The 24,269-nt window shown below is 56.7% G+C and overlaps 8 protein-coding genes and 1 non-coding gene across 9 annotated transcripts; 3 read left to right on the top strand and 6 right to left on the bottom strand.

The window, feature by feature from the left end:
* Positions 1-639: 639 nt before the first annotated feature.
* MFIFM68171_04274 (uncharacterized protein) lies at positions 640-2,630 on the bottom strand (the record flags this gene model as incomplete). The annotated part of the gene is made up of 3 exons (XM_071059694.1): positions 640-1,785; positions 1,914-2,516; positions 2,580-2,630. The coding sequence occupies 3 exons, from the start codon at positions 2,628-2,630 to the stop codon at positions 640-642; spliced, it is 1,800 nt and encodes a 599-aa protein (XP_070915795.1).
* Positions 2,631-3,508: 878 nt separating this feature from the next.
* On the bottom strand, positions 3,509-6,008 carry TKL1 (Transketolase; the record flags this gene model as incomplete). Its single annotated transcript, XM_071059693.1, has 6 exons — positions 3,509-3,625; positions 3,685-5,343; positions 5,404-5,488; positions 5,564-5,659; positions 5,728-5,774; positions 5,955-6,008. 6 exons carry the CDS (start codon positions 6,006-6,008, stop codon positions 3,509-3,511), a joined length of 2,058 nt encoding a protein of 685 aa, XP_070915794.1.
* Positions 6,009-7,326: 1,318 nt separating this feature from the next.
* On the top strand, positions 7,327-8,478 carry MFIFM68171_04272 (uncharacterized protein; the record flags this gene model as incomplete). Its single annotated transcript, XM_071059692.1, has 1 exon — positions 7,327-8,478. One exon carries the CDS (start codon positions 7,327-7,329, stop codon positions 8,476-8,478), a length of 1,152 nt encoding a protein of 383 aa, XP_070915793.1.
* A 77-nt stretch (positions 8,479-8,555) lies between these two features.
* Positions 8,556-11,803, bottom strand: MFIFM68171_04271 (uncharacterized protein; the record flags this gene model as incomplete). The annotated part of the gene is made up of 3 exons (XM_071059691.1): positions 8,556-9,465; positions 9,525-11,427; positions 11,575-11,803. The coding sequence occupies 3 exons, from the start codon at positions 11,801-11,803 to the stop codon at positions 8,556-8,558; spliced, it is 3,042 nt and encodes a 1,013-aa protein (XP_070915792.1).
* Positions 11,804-12,396: 593 nt separating this feature from the next.
* Positions 12,397-12,918, bottom strand: SNU13 (RNA binding protein snu13; the record flags this gene model as incomplete). Its single annotated transcript, XM_071059690.1, has 3 exons — positions 12,397-12,516; positions 12,592-12,615; positions 12,676-12,918. The coding sequence occupies 3 exons, from the start codon at positions 12,916-12,918 to the stop codon at positions 12,397-12,399; spliced, it is 387 nt and encodes a 128-aa protein (XP_070915791.1).
* A 497-nt stretch (positions 12,919-13,415) lies between these two features.
* CUP5 (vacuolar ATPase V0 domain subunit c) lies at positions 13,416-14,346 on the top strand (the record flags this gene model as incomplete). The annotated part of the gene is made up of 5 exons (XM_071059689.1): positions 13,416-13,429; positions 13,622-13,634; positions 13,770-13,899; positions 13,961-14,224; positions 14,279-14,346. 5 exons carry the CDS (start codon positions 13,416-13,418, stop codon positions 14,344-14,346), a joined length of 489 nt encoding a protein of 162 aa, XP_070915790.1.
* Positions 14,347-15,297: 951 nt separating this feature from the next.
* MFIFM68171_t60 lies at positions 15,298-15,392 on the top strand. The gene is made up of 2 exons: positions 15,298-15,334; positions 15,357-15,392. It is a non-coding gene; the product is annotated as a tRNA-Lys (tRNA).
* A 524-nt stretch (positions 15,393-15,916) lies between these two features.
* ERG4 (C-24(28) sterol reductase) lies at positions 15,917-17,840 on the bottom strand (the record flags this gene model as incomplete). The annotated part of the gene is made up of 3 exons (XM_071059688.1): positions 15,917-15,928; positions 16,006-17,635; positions 17,806-17,840. The coding sequence occupies 3 exons, from the start codon at positions 17,838-17,840 to the stop codon at positions 15,917-15,919; spliced, it is 1,677 nt and encodes a 558-aa protein (XP_070915789.1).
* Positions 17,841-22,019: 4,179 nt separating this feature from the next.
* MFIFM68171_04267 (uncharacterized protein) lies at positions 22,020-22,923 on the bottom strand (the record flags this gene model as incomplete). The annotated part of the gene is made up of 3 exons (XM_071059687.1): positions 22,020-22,202; positions 22,257-22,618; positions 22,875-22,923. 3 exons carry the CDS (start codon positions 22,921-22,923, stop codon positions 22,020-22,022), a joined length of 594 nt encoding a protein of 197 aa, XP_070915788.1.
* Positions 22,924-24,269: the final 1,346 nt, after the last annotated feature.

Raw genomic sequence — 24,269 nt, 5'->3', positions numbered from 1 at the left:
CTACTTGCAGTTTGTTGCTTTCGTATGCTATTGAGATCGCCTCAACGCCGTTGTGCGGAAAGGGGGAAAGTAGGAATTCAGTTGGGCCGACCTGCTTTGGGAGGAAGGCAAGTAGGGAATAAACTTCAAGGAAGCAGAAAAGCAGTGATTGAGTAAGCAGAGGATTCGGAACTGTAGCGAAGACCCGGTGGGCGACCGACGTGGTTCTTAAGAATCCCTTCTCTATCCACTCACCAGGTGAGGTAAATGAGAAGAGCGACCCAGATGTGTGGAAGTTGGCAGGAAGTGGATGAGAAGAAATCGATAGGAGAAAATGCGTTGAAGGAAGTAGATGGGGAAGAAGTAGGTAGGCAGACGTGGAGAAAATAGATTCCAGAAAAGCAAAACAACTTTAGTGGAAGGAAGCTGATGAGTTACCGGGGAGCAACAAAGCATGAGCAGGCAGAAACCGCCTAGAAATTCAAGAATACATGGCGTGGCAGGGTTATAATTCGAGTTCCGACTCGGAACATCAGTGTGGTAAAGCGAGCCAGCGCGGAAAGGATAACCAAGCAAGAGGAGATGAATCCATCTCCTATCCTTACGGACCAGCATCATCCTGCTATCGTTACATCTGCAGTCGCGGTACCCTGCCAGCACTCAGATCTCAAAAATCTCCCCGATGCCCTCGCCGCCGCCCCTCCGGTTGTCGACTAGGTCGAGCCTCCAGCCCTCCCAGTTCTTGAGGGACCGCTTAATCTCCTTGATCCGCTCGAGCCGCTTCTTCTGCTCCTCCTCTTGCGCCCGGCGGAACGCCTCCTCGTCAAACTCCATGTCCTCATCTTCAAGCAAATCGTCGTGCTGCGCATGACCGCCTCCGGTAGCGCCCGTAAGGACATTCAACCCGCTGGTGAAGAAGTCACCCAGCCCACCAGCAGCTTTCCTGCTGGACGGCGACGTCACACCCGAGCCGAGATCTACCGTCTCGAACCGCCCGGCGGCAGCCGTCGCCTCATCGGGTCCGACTTGCATCTCCTTCCTCCGCTCGTGCCAAATACCCCTCCGGAGGTCGGTGTTCTCCGCCTCCAGCTCCCTAACCCTACTCTCCAGCCGCTGCCGCTCCTCATCCTCCAGCTCATCTACGCCCTCATCATCTCCGCCGCCCTCAGCGGCATCCTTTTTCCTCAGCCTCAGGTTCTCGGCTTCCACCCGCTCCACCTTCTCCTTTAGCTGCGCAACCTCCTTCTCGGCACGTTCCTTATCCTTCCTCAGCGCCTGCGTCCGCCCATCCTGCTCCTTGTGCAGGGTGGTAAGCGTAGTGACCTTCTTCTCCAACGCCTCGACCTTCTTAGTCAACTCATCCCTCACCCCACTAACCTCGGCCAACTCCCTTTCCAACGAACGCAGCTTCGTCTCGGCCGACGCCCGTTCCGACCCCTCCTTGACCGCCTTCTTGGACACGCTCTCCAGCTGCACCTTCAAGTCATGCAGCTCCCGCTGCGCCAAGCCCGCCGCCTTGTCCGCGCGGGCAAGCTTCTCCTCCAGCGCAGCGATCTGCTCCGACGGCGTCGACGCCGAGACCGACAACCTCTCGACCTGCGCGCGCAGCCTCGACATCTCCAGCTCCATCGTCTCGATCGTCGCCGCCTTGCTCCGCAGCTGCGCCTCCAGCTCGACGACAGCAGGGGGCGCCGACATGGACAGCGACGGCGAGGAACCATGCCTCCCGCCGCCGCTCCCCGCCGCGCGCGCTAGCTGGGCCTGCAGCATCGCGTTTTGCCTCTGCAGCGCGGCAAGCTCGTTCTTCTGTAAATATATCCAAATAAAAATCCTCCCGTCAGCACATACTCCATCACCCCACCATCCTCAGCAAAGGGAGCGAAGCAAGGGGAAGAAAAAAAAAAGAAAGAAAAAAAAAAAAAGGAATAACTCACCACCCCTTCCCCCTCCCCCTCCCCCGCCTCGCCCTCTCTCAAGCCCACTAACTCCCCCTCGGCCCTCTCCCACCGCCTCTCCGCGTCCTTCAGCTCCCTCGCGAGGTTCTTATTCTCCCTCTCCAGCTCCTCGATCCGCAGCACGTGCTTGCGGTAAATGTCCGGCGCCGTCTCGCCCTCGCCGGGGCTGAACAGCCCCAGTCCCGTCGCGGCCGTGGGTGATAGCGGGCCGCCGCTCGACAGCGACACGGACCCCTGCCGGAACGAGGTCGAGCGGGCTTTGGACTGCTGCGCCAGCGACGGGGTGGATCGGGCCGATACGGTCGGTGGCGGCGGGGAGGAGGTGGAGGCGGGGACATCCTCGGCGGCGGTGGTCGGGGCCGGGGGGAATGCCTCGGTCGATTGCTGCTGCTGTTGTTGTTGGCTGGGGCTCTCTTGCGGCGGGGCTGCTGTGGTAGGGGACGCTGCTGTTGCTGCTTCGGTTGGAGGGGTAGCAGCAGCAGCAGCAGTGGCAGTGGCGGGGTCATCGCCCTTCTTGGTGGTGGTGCTGCTGCTGGTGCTGCCGCCGGCCTTTTTGGCTTTTGCCTTTTTCATTTGCTCAAGCTGTTCATCGCGGCGCCACTGTCAGTACGACACGCTCGTCCGGGACGGTGGGCAAAGACATACCCTCTTCTTGGCCGCGGCAACCTTCTCGGCCTTGAGCTTGTCTTCATCCATGGTGGGGGTGTATTGTGCTGAAGCCTGTAAGATTGGGGGGGTTGATGTTGGTATGCACAATTCAAATGTACAAGCACGCGGACCAAGCGCCCGGTATGGTTAGTCGGCCGCTTGATCGTCTACTGAATTGATAGCTGCTAGCTTGTGGTGTTGTTGCTCCCTTTCCAACAAACAGTCAGCGAGCCGCAATGCGAAGGTGGCAGTTCCGAGCAGCCATGCGGCAGGGCCGACAGGGGTGCCCAACGCCCCGCAGAATATGTGCCCTGTGCTCCACCTAACCCCTGTTAGGCTGCAGGGGTGCATCTGCTGCAAGCCCGCAACGACATCATTTCCTCTGAGATGTTGGCGACCCATTTTGTTGTTGCTCTCCTCTGCCAACCTTGGGGCACCATGGGAGCCTATTTTTAGCGAAACCCAAACAAATGAGTTTTGCGGGATTGGCAAACACGCCCAAAAGCCCGCCAGGCCGTGCGCGGGCCTGCCTCCTAACCAGTGAGCTTATGAGCGGCGCGGCATTGGGATAGCCGGGGCCGGGATGAAAGACGATCCTCGGCGACCCAGGCGGCCAACTACAGGTTGTTGCCAGCTTCGCCCAAGCCGGATCCAGTGCGGTAAACAATAGGATAGCAGCATGAACACGGTGCGGAACAATGCGAGACGTCAACGGCGCAAAGCGGTCTATTTTGCTTCAAATATCATCAAAAAAGATGGTCATAATCCCTGATATTTCTGACGAGTCCCGTCAGAATACACCTCCGATGGCCATTTCATCGGATAGCGTCTTTTCTCCTTTTGAGCGAAGTCTCAATTAGCCATCGCTTCACCTCCCAATTGTTGCCGTATCCTGGTGGACTTGTCCCCCTCCCGTCCTCACCTGCCTAGATGATTTGCTGGAAGGCGCGGTTGATAGGAGACCGGATGTTCGGCACGTCCTTCCAGAAGTTAACGGTTGCCACAGCTCGCTTGGCAACGCCCTCGGGTGTGAACTCGAACTTCTGTTTCAAGCAGTCGCGTTAGCAGACAAAAGACAGCTGGCAGGGCCGGGATAACTTGCCTTGTAAACGTCCTTGTAGGCGCCCGAGGCGCCGAAGCGGTTGAGGCCAAACTGCTCGTGAGTATACCTCTCCCAGCCCATGGTGCTCATGACCTCAACAGACAGAGATGGGATGCCGTCGGGAAGGACGCTGAGGCGGTATTCCTTGGGCTGAGTGTCAAAGACCTCGAAGCAGGGCATCGAGACGACGCGGGCCTTGAGGTTGTGCTTCTCAGCCAGCTCCTTCACGGCGTCGATGCAGATGCACACCTCGGAGCCCGTTGACACCAGCGTGATGTCCGCACCCTCTTGCTCGTGGAGGACATAGCCACCCTTGATTGCCTTGTCGATGACAGAGCCCTCCAGCTGCGGCAGGTTCTGGCGCGAGAGCGCGATGATGCTGGGGGTATGCTTCGAAACCAGAGCGATATAATAAGCGGCACTCGTCTCGTTGCCGTCGGCCGGCCGCCATACCATGCAGTTAGGCAGAGCACGGAAGTGGGCCAGCGTCTCGATCGGCTGGTGAGTAGGGCCGTCCTCGCCGAGACCGATCGAGTCGTGCGTGGCGACCCAAATGACGCGCTCCTGAGAGAGAGCAGACAGCCGCACGGCGCCAGCAGCATATGAGACGAAGTTGAGGAAAGTACCACCGTAAGGCAGAACCGTGCCGTAAGCCGCCATACCATTGAGAATGGCACCCATGCCGTGCTCACGGACACCGAAGCGGATATACCGGCCAGCATAGTCTCCGAGGCCAGTCGAAGGGGGCTGGAAGTCGATGGCGCCCTTCCATCTTGTCAAGTTGGAACCCGTCAAGTCGGCTGAGCCTCCGATAAGTTCAGGAATAACGTCGAAGATCTTGTTGATAACCGTCTCGGAAAGCTTTCTTGAAGCAACAGCCGCGTCAGCGGGAGTGTATGTGGGGAGGTGCTTCTCCCAGCCCTCCGGGAGGTCACCCTTCTGGCGGCGGATGAGGTCATCGTGCTCAGCCTTGTACTGCTCGCCGTACTTGGCGAACAGCTTGTTCCATTCCTCCTCCTTGGCGGCCCCGGCGGCGGACGTCTTGTGGCAGAGGTCGTACACCTCCTGAGGTACAACAAAGCTCTGCTCGGGGTTGAAACCGAACTTCTCCTTCAGCTGCTTGATGTCGTCGGCCTTGAGCGGCGAGCCGTGGACGCCGTGAGTGCCTTGCTGCTTGGAGCCGAAACCAATGATGGTCTTGAGCTGGATGAGCGTAGGCTTGTCCTTGACCTCCTGGGCCTTCTTAATGGCGGCCTCGATGCCAGCGAGGTCGTGGTCGCCATCCTCAACCGTCAGGACGTGCCAGCCGTAGGACTCGTACCGCTTGCAAACGTCCTCAGTGAAAGCCTGGTTGGTGTCACCGTCAATGGTGATATGGTTGTCATCCCAGATGGCGATGAGGTTGCCGAGCTGGAGATGGCCGGCTAGAGAGCAGGCCTCTGATGAGACGCCCTCCATCAGGCAGCCGTCGCCCAGGAAGCAGTATGTGTAGTTGTCAATCAGATCGTACCCGGGCTTGTTGAAAACAGCGCTCGTGTGCGCTTGGGCAAGGGCAAGGCCGACGGCATTGCTGATACCTTGACCCAGCGGGCCGGTGGTGACCTCGACGCCGGGAGTGTCGTGAGACTCGGGGTGGCCGGGAGTGATGCTGTCAACAGTCTGCGCAAGGGAATATTGTCAGGGCACATCTCACTCAAAGGGGGGTTCACCTGAACCTACTCGGAAGGCCTTCAGGTCATCCATGGAGACGGCATAGCCGTAGAGATGGAGTAGAGCATATTGGAGCATGCAGCCGTGGCCGTTGCTAGATAAGCAATTCAGGTTAGCAGCCTTATCAAAGCATGCCCGGGTAACTCTAGGTTTTGCGCCGGAGACTTACGAGAGCACAAAACGATCCCGGTTGATCCACTTGGGGTTCTTGGGGTTGAACCTCATAAATCTATTGAAGAGAACGTGGGCGACGGGTGCCATGCCCCTAGATTCGCGAGTTAGCAACCTTAGACTGGGATCGTCGGCCAACACAGCTGTCACGGAGACGCTTACATGGGGGCACCTGGGTGACCCGAGTTGGCGTGGAATGTAGCATCGGCCTGGATGACGAGACTTGTGAGCGACTGTGCATCTTGTTCCTCCTATCCGGGCGCAGTATCGTGGGATTGAGGCGCGAGGGGCTCTTGTTCACGAGTTATGGCGGGGTAGAGACGCGCCCGCTTTTGGCGGGGGCGGGGATCTGCTTCTGTTGAGATGGGGGAGGGGTGGCAGGAACGCACCGCCAGAACACGGATCGTGTTGATCGCGAGCTTGTCTACGTCAGTATAGCCCATGGTCGCGATGCTCTGTACTGAATCAGGTGGATAAGAAGGACTTTCAGTTCGGGAGGGTCTCGGGAGATGCGAGAGAGAGAACCTAAGCAGGGAGAGACGAGGAGGTGGGGTGCTAGTTTTATGTATGTACCAGGAACCACCCGCGTTGGGGTGTCGAGATGCCCCGACGACCTCTGACACAAAGTGGGGTAGCACTTCAGGTGTGAGGGAAGCAGCGAGCTCTTCTGGGCACTTTTGGTTCGCCCGGATGAATGCCACTGTGGAGATGCTGGGTGGCTCGCCCTAGAACTTCGCCGGTTCATGCCAGGCCCGTCTGATGTGTGTTTTCCCTTCGTTCGCCCCAGGGACGCTGATCCTGATCCTAATACCGGAGCAAAAGCGGAGCTCTGTGACGTCGAGCATTAACTGCTCTGTTCGCCATCGGCTGTGCCACCAAGCCGCTATCTAGGGGTCCTCAGGGACAGCTGGAACGGGGCGAGCAAATGAAACGTCTGCCGTGGAGATGCGTTGCAATTGATATCACCCACTCAAGTGCTCCCTCGCTCTCCAACGTGCGGAAGTCGATCAAGCAGATTGTTAGTCAATTGGCCGTTTCGCTCAGTCAGCGCCCAGAATCTCCGCGGTGATGATGCCGGCGCCCGGCCAGACAAGGGCGAGGTGTTCCCCCGCGGACCGACTGTGCCGTTTTGGGATGCTCTATCGGTGTACTCTATCGGTGAGGCTTTTTTGTCTTGACTACTAAGATAGCTTGGTAGTGGGTCTGTACGTATTGCCATCTTTTCTTTGAGAGTTTCTCCGGCGATTGCCACAAAAATTGAGTCTCTATGTAAAATGATGTCTCTCTACCTGCCGCAGCTCGACCGGTTTCAAGGGATGCGGGGCAGAAGCTGCCGTGTCATATGCCAGAGGCGACGAGCGCCATTGGCCACACCTTTGCCTCCAAGAGACCCGGCAGGGTTGCTGCCGAAGAGCGCGACTCATTCATCGCGGAATATTAATGGGCAGTCTTTGCGGTGCCGGAGCAAGCCCAAGAGCTCCTTGGGTACGGCCGATATTCGGGCTCTGGGCAAAACGAAACTGAAAAGGAGCGCGGGGTTGTTTTCTACATCGCGATAAGGGTTAGGGTACAGGGGATTATGAAGCCCAAAAATTTGTCTGGTAGGGTGGACATTGAACGCCAGGATCGTTCCATCCCGCTCGAGCAGAACAGAATTCAGCCTAATTCCGGATTGCTGGACCCTTGATCCTCCACAGCCGACATGAGGCTCAAAAGCTAGACCACCGGAAACCGCAATATCAAAACAAAACAAACGCCGGGATGGCCGGCAAGAAAGGAGCTCCATCCGGTGCTGCAAGAGCCAAGGCCAACAACCACACTCAGAGGAAGAAACCGTCTGGCGGTATTCAAGCAGCTGTCCCATCCGATCACGTCAAGGATGACCAAGACCGGGGGCAGTCGATATCAGACGGTGACAGAAAGCAGCAACAATGTGTATTGGATGTGTTCCGTCATGCCTTCCAAGATGTCCTCTCCTCGCCAAGCCTCACCACGACGCTCCAGTCGGTGAAACAGGCGCTTTTCGAGCGAGATTTTGCCAAGGCTTTTGGAGACCGGGAGCATCTGGCAGTGTATGCCGCACGATGGAGTCCGACACGAGCGTTGTGTTATGCCTCGGTGCTCAGCAGTATCAAAGAGCAGCTAAAGCTCGTACTATCACAAACCAAAGCCGACAGCGCAGAAAATGGTGAAAATGGTGATGGCTCGCAACCGCTACAGGAACTAAAACTCCTCTCCATCGGCGGCGGTGCAGCAGAGCTCGTCGCGCTTGGTGCCTTTCTCAGCCAATACCCCTCCCTATCGGGCTCGATAATCCTCATCGATTCGGGCTCCTGGGCCACCGTCATCTCTCAGCTCACCACAGGCCTCACCACGCCCCCGCCATTATCCAAGTACGCTAGCTCAGCCGCAAAACTCTCCAACGCCGCCATGGTGCCCCCATCGCGCCTCACCTCCACCTTCCTCCAGCACGACGCTCTGACTTTTGGTAAAGAGGGTCTCCGCACGCTACTCGGAGACTCGCCCCTGCTCGTCACAGTGTTCTTCACCCTCAACGAGCTCTTCACAGCAAACGGCATCGGCAAGACAACTGCCTTCCTGCTGGACTTGACCTCTTCTATTCCCATCGGGTCGTTGCTTCTTGTCATAGACAGCCCCGGGAGCTACTCCGAGGCCAGTGTCGGGAAGGATGCCAAGCGGTACCCGATGCAGTGGCTTCTGGACCGGATCATGCTCGGGACGAGGCGAGATCCCGTCAACGGGCGGCGGTGGGCAAAACTCGAGTCGCAAGACTCGGTGTGGTTCCGGCTGGCTGGCCCAGACGCGGTGGACTATCCGATCCAGCTTGAGAACATGCGCTACCAGATGCATCTGTACAAAGCTGAGGATGCGAGTCTCGACGAGGAAGATTAAGTGTCTATCTGGCTCTATCACCTAGTCTAACGAGCTAGTCCTCTACAACTAAACAGCACCCATCTGTCCACTCAGCATCACGCCCACACCAACTTCTTGATCGAATGCCCGAGCTGTTCCAATAGGGTTGTGTTGCGCTTGGCTTCGGCCAGCGAGATGATCTCGCCCTTCTCGATTAGGTTGGCCTGCTCCGAGCTCTTACCCGCAAGGCGAGGCTGGTTTTGGATCACCAACCTCTCAATTTCGGCCGTGATGAGCATCACTTGCTGAATCTCAGTAAGGCGCGTAATGGCGCCCGGCTCACCCTGCTTGCTCTTGGCCATCGGATCCGCCGCCGATGTCTGGCTGTACAGTGCTTTGAGCGCGATTTTGCGTGGCGATGAGGTCTGCGGACGGCGAGAGAGAAAACCAGCGATTCCTGAGGTTGCCGGGGCGGACTCGGCATCCTCCTTCGCAGCCTCCTCGGATCCATGAGCTTGGGGCGTACCGGACATGGAAGAGAGCGACCGCGTGTTGACCCTGGTAATATCGGTGAGCCCGGGCTTGTACTCGATGACCAACCCTACGTTGCGCATCTCATCGACCTGGGCGGGTGAGATAGTCGATGTGATATACGTCCCGAACCGTATCTTTTGAATATGAGACAGGTCGACCCGCTCAAACGACGACACCTTGTCCAGGTTCCAGTCGAACCTACATAAGTACAGAGCCACGTCGGTCAGCAAGAGCACCGCCTCCTCGAGGGACGCGCTCCGCACTGTGTCGGGTACGCGCGGCGTGAGGAGCGTCCATCCGCCGATGAACTCCTCGGCCTCGTCAGCAATGACGCGCTTCTGGCACAGCTCGATGGCCTGCTGGCGCATGTTCTGCATCGACACGGCCGGATCTTTGGTCATCATGGTGGCTTCGAACTCCTCAAACACGAGGGACGTGACATTGCCGAGTAAGAAGTCGATGCTGGCTTGGAGGAAGAAGTCGTTGAACATGCTGAGCCGGCGTTAGCGTAAATCGTCATCTCCAATATGCATTGTCAGACATCAACTTACCCGTTGAACAGCCGAGTCAGGGACAAACCCGCGTCAGTCAGTGCGCCTCGGTAGTTCCTCTTTCTTGTCCGTGTGTAATCACCCTTCATCGCGCCCGTAGAAGCATACTGCTTGGAAATGGCATCGCCGTTATCCGCCCATAGCGTGTTGAACCAGGCGTTCTCCTTGTCCAGCTGCGCTTCCATATCAAACCCCTGCTCTTTGAGCTGCAAATCCAGCATGTACTTGGCAAACGAGCTCTGGCAGACATTCGTTCGGTCTAGGCAGTCCATGCAGTTTGTCCTCAGCACGCCCTGTTGCGTAGCCACGACGCGCCCATCGACAGTCACAGAGCTTCCAAACCTTTCCAGTGTGCTGCCCAAGGTCTGCAAGAGAAACGAGACATTCTCAAATTTCATCCCCCGGCAGACGGCGTGGAAGTCAAACCATTCAAACCCAATCTTCTCCGTTTCTGAGCTCGACTCCTCGTTGAGCCGCTGGATACTCTGCTCGTACAGCTCGGCTATCGGCGCTTCGACACCGTGCTTCTCGACCAAGTTGACAACTTGGAGTCCACCATACCGACGGCGCAAGCCATCGAAATGTTTCTTGAGCGCCGCAAAGTTTGCATCGGGCGAGTGCCGAAGCACTGGAGCTGGTTTGAGCGAGTACGGCGACTGCGTGAAGAAGAGCGGGAAGCTGCCACGAATCTGCACAAAGGAGTACACCTTGGATCCCGGATCCCACGTCGCCTCGGAGGGCGATAGGATCTGCTCCGACTCAACCGAGTTTGCGACATTGCCGTCTTCGTCGATACCGCGGCGGAGGTACCGCAGGCCGGCACGCTTAATCGACCGTCTCGAGATGATCGTGATATCAAACTTCTTCTCGGTCGGGCGCATCTCGGCCGTGGCCTTCTCCTTCTCGGTGACCCAGGACGAGCCGAAGTCACTGAGCTCGACCGAACCTACGGCACCCTCGTCATCGACTTGTGGCGGGTGACTGTCCACGACGAACGACCGCTGTCCCACGAACCCCTGCATCAGGGGCAGAGCCAGACTGTCTGCCCCGGCATCAATGAACGGCTCCATGATGTGCCTATTCCAGAAGTACATCGGCTCGGCATGCTCGTGCAGGGGCATCGACGCCGTCTCGGGGACCTTTGGATTAGCCATACTCCGCGTGATGTCGTAGTCGTACGAGAAGAAGAACGTCCTGCTGGACCCGAACAGGATCTGGCTCGTCCGCAACAGCTTCGGCAGGAGACTGATCGCCGCCTGGTTCCCCTCTCCCTTCCCCTCCCCACCGCCGTCACTCGGAACGGTAAACTTCCCCCCCTTGTCCCTCCCCGCCCCGTCTGCGACCGGGCCAACGCCCCTCTCCTCGGCGCTCAGCCCCATCGTCCGCTTCTGATCCATCGCCCATCCCGACCGACTAAACCAGCGCTGCGCAAACCGCCCATAACTCCCCCGCTTCCTAATCACATCCTGTGCGATGCTGCTGCGCTTAGACGCGGGCCCGGACCCGGACCCGGATCCGCCCGCACCTTCGGCGGTAGCAGCGGCGGCCGCCGCCGCAGCAGCAGTAGCAGGCCATTGCCCTTCGACGTCAGTCGCGGGGTCGTCGTCGTCCTCGTCCACGGCCTCGTCCCTAGCCGCGCCCGATTCGGGTTCGGGGGAGGTGCCCTCATCCCCGCTGCCGGCGGCGGAGGAGGCGGTGGAAGCCGCGTCGGTGTCCTGCTCTTCCCGGGCGCTGCTCAGAGTGGCCGCCGTGGCGGCGATGGCTTGCGCCGCGTCCTGCTGCGACGTGCAGGGCGTCAGGGCGACCTCGGTGACGACGTACACCGGCAGGCCGCGGATCTGGGCGACTTGTTGGCGGCGCGTGATGGAGATGAGGTAGCTGTATCGAAAGACGGTTACGAGGCCTGGTTTTGTTTGGGAGGGTCTGTGTGTAAGCTGCTTTGCATTTCAGAAGGGGGAGGGGTTGTATAAATGTCCGACAAATAGAATCATATATGTACATAGTCTTGATACGGCTGGGGATTAAGAACGCATGATGGATTGCGACATACCGACGATTCCGAACGCTTCAAACGATGAGTTGGGCGGCAGAGACAAGGGATCGGGCGCTGCGTCCCGGGGGATGGCTGAGATGGAGGCATCGCCGTACTTGATCCTGATCGGGGCGATCGGAGAGGAAGAGGTCCGTTGATGCGACTGATCTTTCCGCGAGTTGAGCGGATGTAGCACCAGCCCGTCGACGGCTGCGCAAATGATTACCTTGCGCGCCAGGCCCGGCATGTCTTGACTTCTGTGCGTACGGCCTCTCACTCGCTCAGTCTCATATAAGGTAGAAGAGCACCACTAGGTATAGGAATATGAGGTGCTTGCTGTTGAAGGTGGTTTGGAGCGGGCTTAGCGACGGTGCCTTTACGAGATATGGCCTTAGAAGGGGCAAGACGAACTGACGACAAAGCGTTATGTTCGGGATATTGCGAAGTGAGCAGATCGGTCTGGGTGCGGGCCAACACTAATTGTCTGATTGATGCCGGCCTGGGCGTGGGATGGCGGGTCCCCCAACTTGGCATCGATGATGTCTTTGGGTTGTGGGGCATCCAACCGTCCCGCGTCACTCTGCAGTGTCCCGCGATAGAACCGAGCAATGAGAATGAGGGGGCCGAAGTAACCCCAACCCTGAATTAGAAGCTGTGTTATGGATCGTTCTTCATATTGGTGGATTATTCTGTGCTAGACTAGAGAGAACTCAGCAGCCGCCAATTCCGCCCCTGTGCAGCTAGCCAGTAACAGGCATATGCTGGCGATTTCTCGACCTGACAATGCCGGCTCCCCAATCCTTCATGTAGCTCTTCCCCCTACAGACATCGGCAGCCGCCTTACATGGCGAGTCTCTCCACCTTGTCGCGCAGGGCGCGGATCTTCGAGTTCAGGTCCGACGCCTCGTTGGAGGTGAGCGAAACGGCGATGACGGCCCTCGAGACGCCGCAAGCACGGCCCTGCTCAAACAGTTAGAATGTGTACATGGCGGACATTTCGGGTTTCGATGGCGTCGAATTCCGGAGGGCACTAACCAGAGCAACCTTGCTGGGCACGTACTGCAAACATGTTAGCCTCGCGTCCGAAATCACACCCCGAGTGGGTAGTGGAACACATACGACATAGGGCACGTTCTTCTCCTCGCTAATGAGCGGGATGTGGAGCACAATGCTCAGCGGCTGCGTGTCGGCGGCGAGGATGACGAGCTCGCTCGTGCCGCGGTTGATCGACTTGGTGGCCTCGTTGGCACCCTTCTTGAGCTGCCTGTAGTGGCTCGCCTGCTGGACGCAGTCCAGGAGCTCCTGGACCAGCGCAGGGTCCTCGGCCTTGGGCCACGCGGCGGACTCGTTCTGAGCAGACATTTTCGGCGTCGGTCAGTCGGTGAGGCAATGGAGTATTTCCGCTGTGTCTTGTCACCAGGGTTCACTGCGTCTGCTCGCCCTGGGGTTGCGTGGGGTTTGGTGTGGGAGGATGCGGTCGCAAAAAAAATAGATCGAGCGTTCTCCGCTAGGCAAAAAATGCGCTGGGATGGCCGAATTCGCAAACTTTGGGCGGTCGCCATTGGCAGAATGGGCTAAGGTTCGACCGGCGTCCGGCTTACCTAAGGCGAAGGATGGTGGCTGGTTTCTGCCGGGGTGTTGCCGAGCAAAAGCTCTGCCCGGCGCAGCACAGCCAACCAACCAACCTGCAACCTGGAAACACCTCGACTCCGTCAACCCATCAACGACGCCATTGCAGGTCGCCCGTTTCCTTCGGCTTTCCACACCGCACCATCGCCCAACAAACCATATCGTCTTCGAAATTATTCCATTATCTGCTTAATTAGCCACTGCTGCAGCTTCGCGCCCAAGCCGTCAAAATGACCGACTACTGGTAAGCCGCTAGCCCGGGCTTGTCGTCCTTCCCCTCAACACGCGCCGAGCTCTCTCCTGTCTGCCAACCATCCCAACGGCCAGCGCTACACCCGCCTGGATCCGACCCTTTCATTGCACCTTGCGCATATTCTGCTTGACGGTCTTGAGACGTGTGCAATGCTAACAATGCTAACGATGCCATTTCCTGCAGCCCTGTTTACGCGGTCAGTCCCCTCTCTGCTCCGGCGAAGCCGTTGTCTTGTTAGCGACGGCGATCATCTCGGGGTTCACCATTGCTCCGGGACCTATTCAACGCCGGGACCAACCCAACTCGCGCACCTATACTGACGTGATGACAGCCCTTCTTCGGTGCCATGGGCTGCACCGCAGCCATCGTTTTCACCTGCCTGGGTGCCTCATACGGCACAGCCAAGTCGGGTGTCGGCATCGCTGCCATGGGTGTTCTCCGGCCTGATCTCATCGTCAAGAGTATGTTCTGTGACCCTTGAAGAACAGGTGGCCGGTCCGCTGACGGCAATTCGCTCTCTAGACATCGTTCCGGTCATTATGGCTGGTATCATTGGTATCTACGGTCTCGTCGTCTCCGTCCTGATTTCGGACGGCCTCACACAAGATGGCTATGCGCTCTACACCGGTTTCATTCAGCTCGGCGCTGGTCTTGCTGTCGGTCTTGCGGGTATGGCTGCCGGTTTTGCCATTGGTATTGTCGGTGACGCCGGTGTCCGTGGTACCGCTCAGCAACCGAGGCTGTTCGTTGGCATGATTCTGATTCTCATTTTCGCCGAAGTATTGGGTGCGTTTAACGTTGCTTCCACATGCTCTGCTGTCGCGCTAACGTGCGTGTTAGGTCTTTACGGTTTGATCGTTGCGCTGCTCATGAACTCCAAGGCGACGCTCAACGTCACTTGCTCATAAGCACGCATATCTCTACCGCCGACTGGGTATGGAGCGGCAAGGTGTATCTATCGGCAAAGCCCCTACCCCTAGACGGCATGAACAAACACATACTAGCCGCCCCACGCACTCTTGCATCGCTGGGTGCTGGATAGCGGCCGGGGACGCCGGGTTGGCATAACGGAACTGGTGGAGTCGATTATTGGGGGTTGAGCGAGCGGCGCATATCATGGGACGGTCGGTTAATGGCTTCGCGGGACGTGCATGTACTATTGTCACATTATGGTTGCTCATCACTCTCGGGGTTGGTTTTTTCTCGTCATAGACGGATGATGGGGCAAAGATTGTAGTCTAGGTTGCAAAGGTGTCTACTGCAATTGGCGTCCTCGAAGCTGTTGTTGCATTGTCAGCGTGATAACATGGGATACAGGTACGTTGGCTAGGGTAGTAGAGGATTCCGATGTCACTTTGCGCCTCTAGGCAGTTGGTTTTCTGAAACGGCCCCTGGTTCTGAAATCTCCGGCTCCCAATCAGGCATCCGGGGGTTCGATCCGAGCCTAGCAGTCTCGGTAAATAAAGGGAGTAGCTTTGGGGATCAATCGTCTATGAACGGAAAAAGCCGGGCTTGACTGTATCGTATTCTTAATGTTTCTGAGACCCAACTTGATTTTTCCTGTCTTAACCCATTCATCCTATGTTGTGCTTCACCAGGTTACAATTCCTATTCTAAGATGCGTAAATGGCATGTCTTTCCAATTCCTCGCCACCCACCCATCCACACGTACTGGGACCACTGCTCTATAATGGTCTAGCCACCGTCTTCCTCTCCTGTCGACCCTCCTTTATCTTATCAAGTCGCCCATCCCACACACACACACCCATACATACACAAAAATCCCATCAACTCCACTTCTCGAGCGAGAAAAACTCAATCATCCCACCCTTCCCACAACAGCACAACGAATTAGCCTCGCCCGGCTAGCTCAATCGGTAGAGCGTGAGACTCTTAAGGATTCTCCGTGAAAAGTTAAATCTCAAGGTTGTGGGTTCGACCCCCACGTCGGGCTCAATTCCCGTCGACGATTGAATCGATTCTTTTTCCATTTTCTTTTCTCTTTTCTTTTCTTTTCCATTCTCCCTTGCTCACCCTTTCCCAGTCCCATTCTACAAATACCCCTCTCGTCCGACGAGTGACATTGTATTTCGGGTCGTTGAACTTTCTCCGTTTACATACTTTCGGGGGATGAGGAGAGGACATTGTTGAAGCATTAACATTAATCACTACTATGAATGCTCAGTGAACAAGGACCTAGGGCTATAGGTAAGCGCCTTAAGTACCTAAGTAGACAAAACCCCATTCACTCCAGTTCCAATCATACCATAACTGCCGTATGCACTGCAACGGCAAGGCATGATATGTTTCATCCCCTTTTTGGCTCCTCCATCCTCCCGTTCATCCAGCTAGCATCCGTCCAACCCCCCGCCCCTTTTCCAATTAGTCCAAAATCTATTACATCCTATTCTTCGCATTATTCTTTTCACTCATTCATTCTTTCACCATGCACCGTACACGCCTCCTCAATTGCGTAGCTCAAATGACGTACTATAAACAAATTCAGTCAGCTTACTTCAGTAAAGGTTGGGGGGGGTGGTTTCCCCAAAACGAAAATCCAAACTTACCGGAATAAACAGATACGGCACCTGCCTCTCGTACTCCTTCCATGCGTCGCCGTACTTTTCGCGGCAGCGGTGAATGTCACGCCAGGCGCGGTGGGCGATCATAGTGGCGAAGAAAACGGGGTAGAACCAGGGGAAGGGGCTCTTGAAGCCGGTGATGAGGCCCCAGGTGATGGCAAAGTACGTGTCACAGGTGTAGTGGATCTTGCGGGCGAGGCCGTACCAGCCGTCGGCGAGGATCTTGTCGCCCAGGCCCGTCTCGATGATCTTGGGGTTGTGGATCGTCTGCCAGGGCACCTGGGGGAACGTGTTGCGCTTGATGAGGGTGCCGCGCTCCATGGCGCGGAAGCGGTTCTTTTGGCTGTTGCAGCTGTCCCAGATCCAGTAGACGAACAAGTAGCTCACGTAGAGGGCGGCCAGGGCGACGCGGTTCCACCGGTACTCCTCGGGCGCGTGGCTGGCAAGGTAGATGGTGCAGTGACAGTACGACAGGGGCACGCCGCTGAGGTTCCAGAAGATGAGCATGAAGCCCCACTTCTCGTAGTACATGTCCCACGTCGTCACGATGAGCTCCTCGCCCTTGCTCGTCGCGTTGGCGTAGAGGAAGTGGGCCATGACGAGGAAGGCGACCTCGCCCGACACGTAGCCGTACCGCTCCCACTGGCGTGCGGCGGCGCCGCATGACAGCAGGAACAGGATGAACCACGGGATGCGCACCTCAAAGAACATCTTGAAGTCGAGGATGCCAAACATGCGCGGGTTCAGCTCGGCGCCCATGAAGAAGTCGTAGACGTGGTTCCCCGTCATGCGGTGCTGGGCGCCCCGCGCGAGCGCCGACGCGTAGGCCACGATGGCGACCAGCCAGCCCGACAGGATGGAGACGGTAAGCAGCGGGCCGAACTCGTCGATGATGGTGTACAGCGGGAACACGCCCGAGAAATGCAGGGCGGCGACGATGGCGATGGTCGCGTAGAAGGACGTGTAGGCGGAGCAGTAATACTTGAGCTGCTTGCCGCCCTCGTGGGGCAGGGGCTTGCCGTAGGCCCAGACGCCGGGCATCAGGCAGTACATGGCGCCCTCGGCGACGAAGAAGACCCAGTAGATCAGCCAGGCCTTGGCGTGCGGGAAGGCGCCCGTGTAGACGAGGTTGGCGAGGTGTTTGCCAAAGTCGCCCCAGCTCTGGTCCGGAGCGGGCACGGGTAAGCCGCCGTCGTAGTAGACCGCGCCGATCCACATGTACCACATCAGGATGGGGAAGCCGACCATCATGAGCGACACGAACCACGGCCCGCCGAATTCGTACTGCCCCGAGTGGTCGATCCTGTGATCCATGCCGGGCCGCCAGCCGTCGACCAGCTTGTCGTGCGCGGCATCTTTGGACGCTTCGCCATTGGCCTTGGCGGGCTTGGTCTCGGAGGTCGGCGCTGCGTCCGAGTCCACGGGGGTCTCGGGCGGGGTCAGCTCGTCGATGTGCTCGACAAACTTGGGGACGCCGCGCTGACGCAGCGAACGGGTCTCCATGGCTTCTGAGGCCGAGGCGGATTCGGTGTCGGACTCGACGTGAACCTGGGGCTTGCGACGGATGCTTCGACGGGCAGGGGTCTCTACCATGCCGTCAAACAGCTCCTTTTTCCTGGGCGAAGGTTAGAGAGGGTGTGGCAGAGGAATTGGTGCGAGAGAATCTCTGTGGTCCTGGGGATGCCAGGTGACAGGGCGGTGGAGGAGGAAGCTTGAATATAGCGCGAGGGGAGTTGAGATGTTGGCGCGAGGGACGCGATCATCCGAGGCCGGAGTTTAACTTACCTTGGAGTCTGGCGTAGAGAATATCTGCCAGACATCTTGACAACGAAAAGACGCGACGTGGACGCAGCCTTTTATCCTTGTGTTGCCGCCAAAAGAACCCGCGCAGGGGGGGGGGGGGGTTGAGCGCTAGATCCTGAAGGCTGATCCAACTACGGAATACTAGTATCCGTATTCAAGAAACGAAAGGCGATCGCCCCAGGGTGACGGCGTTGGCGACCGAATGGCCAATGGTTGGGCGGTGAAGGAGAAAAGAAATGAAGGGATGGAGCGACGAAAAGAGCAAGAGGCGCTGGAGTTTCTGCAAGTGAACGAGACGGACTCGAGTCGGCGATTGGGCGTGTTAGCGGCTGCAATGCAGGGCTCTGCAGGGCTCTGCAGGGCACGCCAAGTGCCGCTTTGTTGACAGAATTTGGCCGGCCAATTTCACCCTGCAGCATCCCCACAGCCCGATCCCCGTCCCGTCGAACTGGAAACCGGAGTTGGAGCCAAACAGCCTGGCGATACTAGTGTCAGCACTCTATATGGATACTAGTATTACCTAAGCCGAATCATCAACGGGCGAACACCTTTGGTTCGTCCCGTGGGCCCACCCGGTCGTCATCAGCTGGCTTCTTTGCAACGAGACACGATCCGACTTCTAGTATACTACGTACCATCGTCATAGGTCGACAGATACCATTTGTTGCATTTAGCCCCCTATCCACGACCCCTCGCCGTGACACGCTATGGGAGGAAATAAGCTCAAGGCTAGTTCTAGCCATTAATTCAACGTTTCACCCTTTGTGCCCAGAGCTGGATGGTCCCGTCTTCGGATGCTGACGCTAGCAGCTTAGCGTCGTGTGAGAAGGCGACTGAGCGAATCCGGCCTATGCGGTCGAGCGTCTGCAGTACCTGGCCGGTGGCTGGACACCAAAGCCGGATAGTCCCGTCGTCGGATGCTGATGCTAGTAGTCTCGAGTCGTACGAGAAGGCGACTGACTGAACCCAGCCTGTGTGGCCCTCGAGTATCCGCTGTACCTGGCCGGTAGCTGGATCCCAGAACCGGATAGTCATGTCTTCCGATGCCGATGCTAGCAGTTTGGAGTCGTGCGAGAAGGCGACTGACCGAACTGCGCCTGTATGGTTCTTGAGTGTCCGCTTTACCTGCCGACAAGCCAGCTCCCAGAGTCGGATAGTCCCGTTGTCGGATGCTAATGCTATCAGCTGGGAGTCGTGTGAGAAGGCAACTGACAGAGCCCCTCTTATGTAGCCCTTTTGCGTCCGCACGAATGACAGAGGCCAGCTTGGCTGTTCCTTGAACGTGTGCATTAACTCGCCGGCAACCGGATTCCAGAGCCGGAAAGTCATATCTTGGGATGCCGATACTAGGAGTTTTGATTCGCGCGAGAAAGCGACTGACCAAACCCCGTCTGTATGGCCTTTGAGGATCCGCTGTACCCGGCCGGTAGCCGGATTCCAGAGCCGGATAGTCTTGTCTTCGGATGCTGATGCTAGCAGCTTAGAGTCGTGCGAGAAAGCAACTGACCAAACCCTATCTGTGTGGCCTCTGAGTACCCGCTGTACCCGGCCAGTGGCTGGATTTGAAAGCCGGATAGTGTTGTCGGCGGATGCTGATGCTAGCAGTTTGGAGTCATTCGAGAAGGCGACTGACAGAACCCAGGCAGTATGGCCTTTGAGCATCCACTGTACCTGGCCGGTAGCAGGATCCCCAAGCTGGATGCTCCTGTCGTCGGGAGCGACCGACTGAACCTTGAGTGTATAGTCCTTGACCGTTACATCAACGGTGACGTCGGGCGGGTAAAGCAATCTTTCCGGTCTGATGGCGAACATTGACCGTCCGCCACCGGGCGACGATACTAGTTGCAGGTTGAGAAATCCATTGCTGGCGTTTCCCCTCCCGGACGCCATCTGCATCACACGCGGAAGCTTTCCGGCTAGCTCTTCTGATGGGGTGTCTCTACAGCAGATCGCAACGCAGTGGTGGGTGTTGATGTTGCCATCCTGCTGCTTAAACTCGAGTAATACGATGAAGTCTGGTGAACCTTCTTTGTCGTGGCGTAGCCGAACCAGTGTTGGAGATACGGTGTTACCGTCAGATTCGGTCGTCGGTAGAATGAGGGATTGCTCTTCGTGCCAGGTGGACCGGGGAACCACATCAATCAACTCTAGGTCAACATCGGCGAACTCGCCATCATCATACTTCCAGCCCCGTTGACACACGATTTGCGCATCGGCTCTATTGTCGTTTTTAACATAGATAAGCCCGCGTGGAGCATCAAAGGTAGTCGGCCGTAGCACCGAGCGGCGTCCCCTTGATCTGGTATACTCATGGGATCCCCCCAATGCCACTCTCGTAAGAGGAATCGCCACCGCTTGTTGGGTGTTTCCCTCTGGCCCGCAGTTAAGCAGGCCAATCGTCTCGGCAGAAGTGGCGAGTAATGATAAGGAGACACGAAGGCTACCCCCAGAAATTTCCAGCAGGTCGAGATAGGCGGTACGTTGATCTCGGGGGACGATATGCCCAGAATGCGCAAAGTCGGATGGGGTGGTTGCAAGAAACCCCCCCGCCGTGAGATGGAGCCGAATCGCTGGCGGATTCACCAAGGCCACAGGCTAAGATGGAATGATCACTTGTGTTCTTCATAATCTGCTCCTGCAACCGGAAGAAAGCACGATCTCCGCCCTCCCCGTATATCATCGGCATTGCTATGCCGAAGAGACCTAGGAGACAATACGCAAGATCCTCCGGCCTCGTTGTTTGTCTTGGGGCGGCCCAAGACATGCGCTGCGCAACGCTTGCGAACTGTATATCACCACTGCCCGTTAAGAACCGCTTGGGGATGCTTGTGATCTGCTCAACGGCGGTACGCAATTGCACCTTGGTCCCTAGGCGGTGCCAGTCTGAGCTGTAGAAGACTAAGCGTCTAGGTGCGAGGAGTTCTTGCAAGGTCCACCCTCTGCGGAACCAGCGGCTTGTCCAGAACTTGGATCCTTGCTCTCGGGGATCCTGGCTGCCCGGAACGTCGGACAGATAGGCGTAGCAGACTGAGGCGCGTTGGTACCATCTAAACATGGAGTTGATAGCTTCGCTAAGCTCTACCAGATTCGTTTTGTCGATGCAGCAGGTATCAATCCAGATATAGCCGATGTCATCTTTCATGGCTTGCTGACGGCATCCCTGCAGCTTGACTGACCCAACGCCAGGCTTGTTGGTTATCCCCCCTTTAATATCGCTGAAAGCAAGCTCTTCGACGCCGCTGCCTCAAGTATGTGATAGAATGGCGTAACGGGGAGCCCCATGTTCGGGGAACTCTTCGAACTTTGAGGTCTTGACGTTGATTAGACGCATACTGCGTCCGGCGATCGGTTTACGGATGGGGATCGGTCGTGGAAGGTACAGGGAGAAGAGGGTAGGTTGGCGGTAAACGTAGTTGCCCGCCCTGAGGAGAAGTTCTGCAAGTCTGAAAGGTGTCAGCTCAAAATACCGCAATATAATGGCAGTCCATGTTTTCGCCTACCTCGCAGTCCACAAGCCTAAATCTGAAGACAAGGATAACACTTACTGTCTACCGTCAGGTTTGACGGGGTAAGTGACGAGCCGGTCCTGTGGGTTTCGGAAACAGCTGTCCGCTCTATACGGAATGGTAGAGTCGGGTCTCGTGTTATAAGTTCGGGCCGCGTAAGGCATTTACCGGGATTGATCGTGTTGGTGCTCGTAGTTGCTGTTCTCATCCCGTTGAGCTTCCCGATCGTGAGCCCCGCATTCCGGCCGTACTTGGAGTTTAGCTGGCCGGTACCTGTCCGCTGCTGATTTGGATGCTGAATTGTGTCCTTGTCGCAGCCTTGTCGGGGTCGGCGGGCTGGGTTGCAGAGCAATGGTCAACCCCCAGCCGTAACATAGTGGTCCCCGCGGGGAATGCTCCGAGTCTCCCGAGTAATGCTGGTTTGTGTTCCAAGGTTCAGAAGAGTGCAGACAGCACACCAATTCCGCTCCTAGCTGCACTTCTACCGACGTAACAACACTTCATCGTCTTGACGCGTAGATGCGTAAGATTGTTCCTGGGTTGCCTTCTATAAACCGCACCCACGACATCATCTATATTATACATCACGAAACTGCATCCCGCCAACGCCAGCCCATAGGCCGACGGACAAATCGCCTATGAGACGTACGCTTAGAAACAACACAAGCCTCCCAGGCTCATACAATCACCTCAGACCCTACTAGGATCGTTCAAGAACTGGTATCCATCCTCAGGAGGTAGCACATATGCTGAGATAGCCAGCCCGAACGCGCACAGCAGAGCAATAGCCGCGCTAAACATGCATATATACCACGCCGAGCCCAGTCGATATCCGGGGACCAGAAAGAGGTCATCATGATCAAACATATATGCCTGCGTAATGTCAGCTAGATCCCGCTCCTCAAAAACACCGCATAGGACACCCACCACTACAGCCATGGTCGCGAACTGAACGACCGCCACGACGACTGACATCGACCCCAACACCTTCCAGCCGTCTTGGCGCTTGACCTTGCCGCCCGACCCAATGACGATGAAGCCGGCGATGGCGGCCAGCTCGACGATGGCCACAAAATTCATGAGGAACCCGGCGGTGCGCCACATGTTACAGAAAGATCGCCCCTCGCCTTCGCAGCGCCCCTCCTCGGGAAAGGGGGAGCACGTCTTGTTCGCAGACGTGCACCGCTGATGCAGCCCGATGCTGTCATAGACAGCGTCGCCCGAGGGGTCCGTTACGCTGTACGAGATCCATTTGGGCATTGCGATGGAGCCGATCGTCATGCCGGTGGCTAAGAGGAAGACTTGGTAAGTGCGTTGTTTACTATTGCTGAGGGCATTGCTGGAGATCCGTAAAACCAGGTATAAGGTTGTAGCAGGCGCAGGGATAGGGGGGAGGATGATGGTGGTATCAGTCAAGAGAGAAGAAGATAGAGGTACGAATACGGCATGCGAAACCTATCATCATTCCGGCCCAAATCGCATCGAAAAACAACCATGAGGCAATTCAATTACTCATCGACACGAAGGAGCAAAATTCCAACTTACCCACGATCAAAGCGGCCATGCCCGCGAAGTACACCGCGGTCCGCGTCATGATGGCGACGGCGGAAGCATAAGACGCAGTCCCCCGTTCTGATCAGAACTGCAACGCAACGCAAAGCAACGCGGGGGGAGGGTAAGGGTAAGGTAAGGGTGGTTATAGCACGGTAAGTGCACGGTAGGACAAAGCAAAGCGAGAATGCGAATCGAGTCAGGCCGAACAAACCCTCTCGGGAGTGGCTAGCAGTGGAATAAAAGAGAAAAAGGTTGGCCACGGAACTCGAAGTCAATGAGCACTAGTAGCTAGCTACGAGTACTGTACGTGTAGCAGATGACCTGACGGCGACATGCATGGGATCGGTCGATCTCGATCCAAAGGACCAGAACAGCTGCCTATCACAGCGCAACGCGGCACGCAGAGCTTGCCGCGTCGGCTGCGATGTGCCACGCAAACCTTCTGCACCTGACACAAACCCCTCCTCGAGGCAGGTTTGCGAGGAGGGGCTATGCTGGGGGTGGCTGCAAAATGGCCGCTTCTAATTGGCCAGCTTGTGGGTTTTGACCAGCTCCTGCTCGCAGAGGTAGCCAGGAATCAAGGTGAAGCTCCTGACATTTCTGCCGATATTTCCGACTCTCAGGTACAGTACTATACATATGATCGGGGGCCCCTTCGGAGAGGCTGATGAGCCTAACACAGCTACCCCAGATGTTTTATCAATGAACTACTGTGTACACTGTCACTCCATTCCGCCACAACAGTAGTGTGCTGATGCGTGTGGTAGACGAGTCCGTGCAGTTATAAAATATTTCACGAAAAGGTATCTTTTTCTTTTCCAACGCAGCGGGCAGCACCGTGATTTTGTGACCTCCTTGGTAGAAGACATCACAATCCAAGTCCACACACTGCTTCTTATCCCACCTAACCCACCCCACCTCGTATCCTCTTTTCTATTTCTCCGACTCGCCCAATCCTATCCATCCGACCATCTCTCCAGAGATTCCCGGTCCTCACACTCACCTGCACCCCCTTTTTATGCCGCCTAGTGAACCCACCCGTAGTGTGAATAATTTTAATAGAGACTGCTCCAGCACAGAACCGCCCAAACTCCACCAAGATGCAACTACTAGTAGTAGTAAACGCAAGGAAAAGAAGAAGCAGCGAAGCAAAACTCAGCTCTAACCGCTAATCCGAACCGAGCCGACCAAAGGAACATCGCGACATCTCAAGAGAAAGAAGAAAAAAAAAAAAAAAAAAAAGAGAGAGAGAGAGAGAGAGAGAGAGATAGGAAGAAAGAAAAGAAAGAGTCACAACCACAACTCTCAACTCCCCCTTCTCCCACCCAAACCCGCACCACCACCGCCTCTCCCTTTAATACCTCCAACGCCAGCAGTTCCAACAAC

The sequence above is a fragment of the Madurella fahalii genome, assembly GCF_045866475.1.
Source record: "Madurella fahalii IFM 68171 DNA, scaffold_2, whole genome shotgun sequence".
Taxonomy (NCBI): Eukaryota; Fungi; Ascomycota; class Sordariomycetes; order Sordariales; genus Madurella; species Madurella fahalii.
This window is presented reverse-complemented; position numbering and strand designations above follow the sequence as displayed.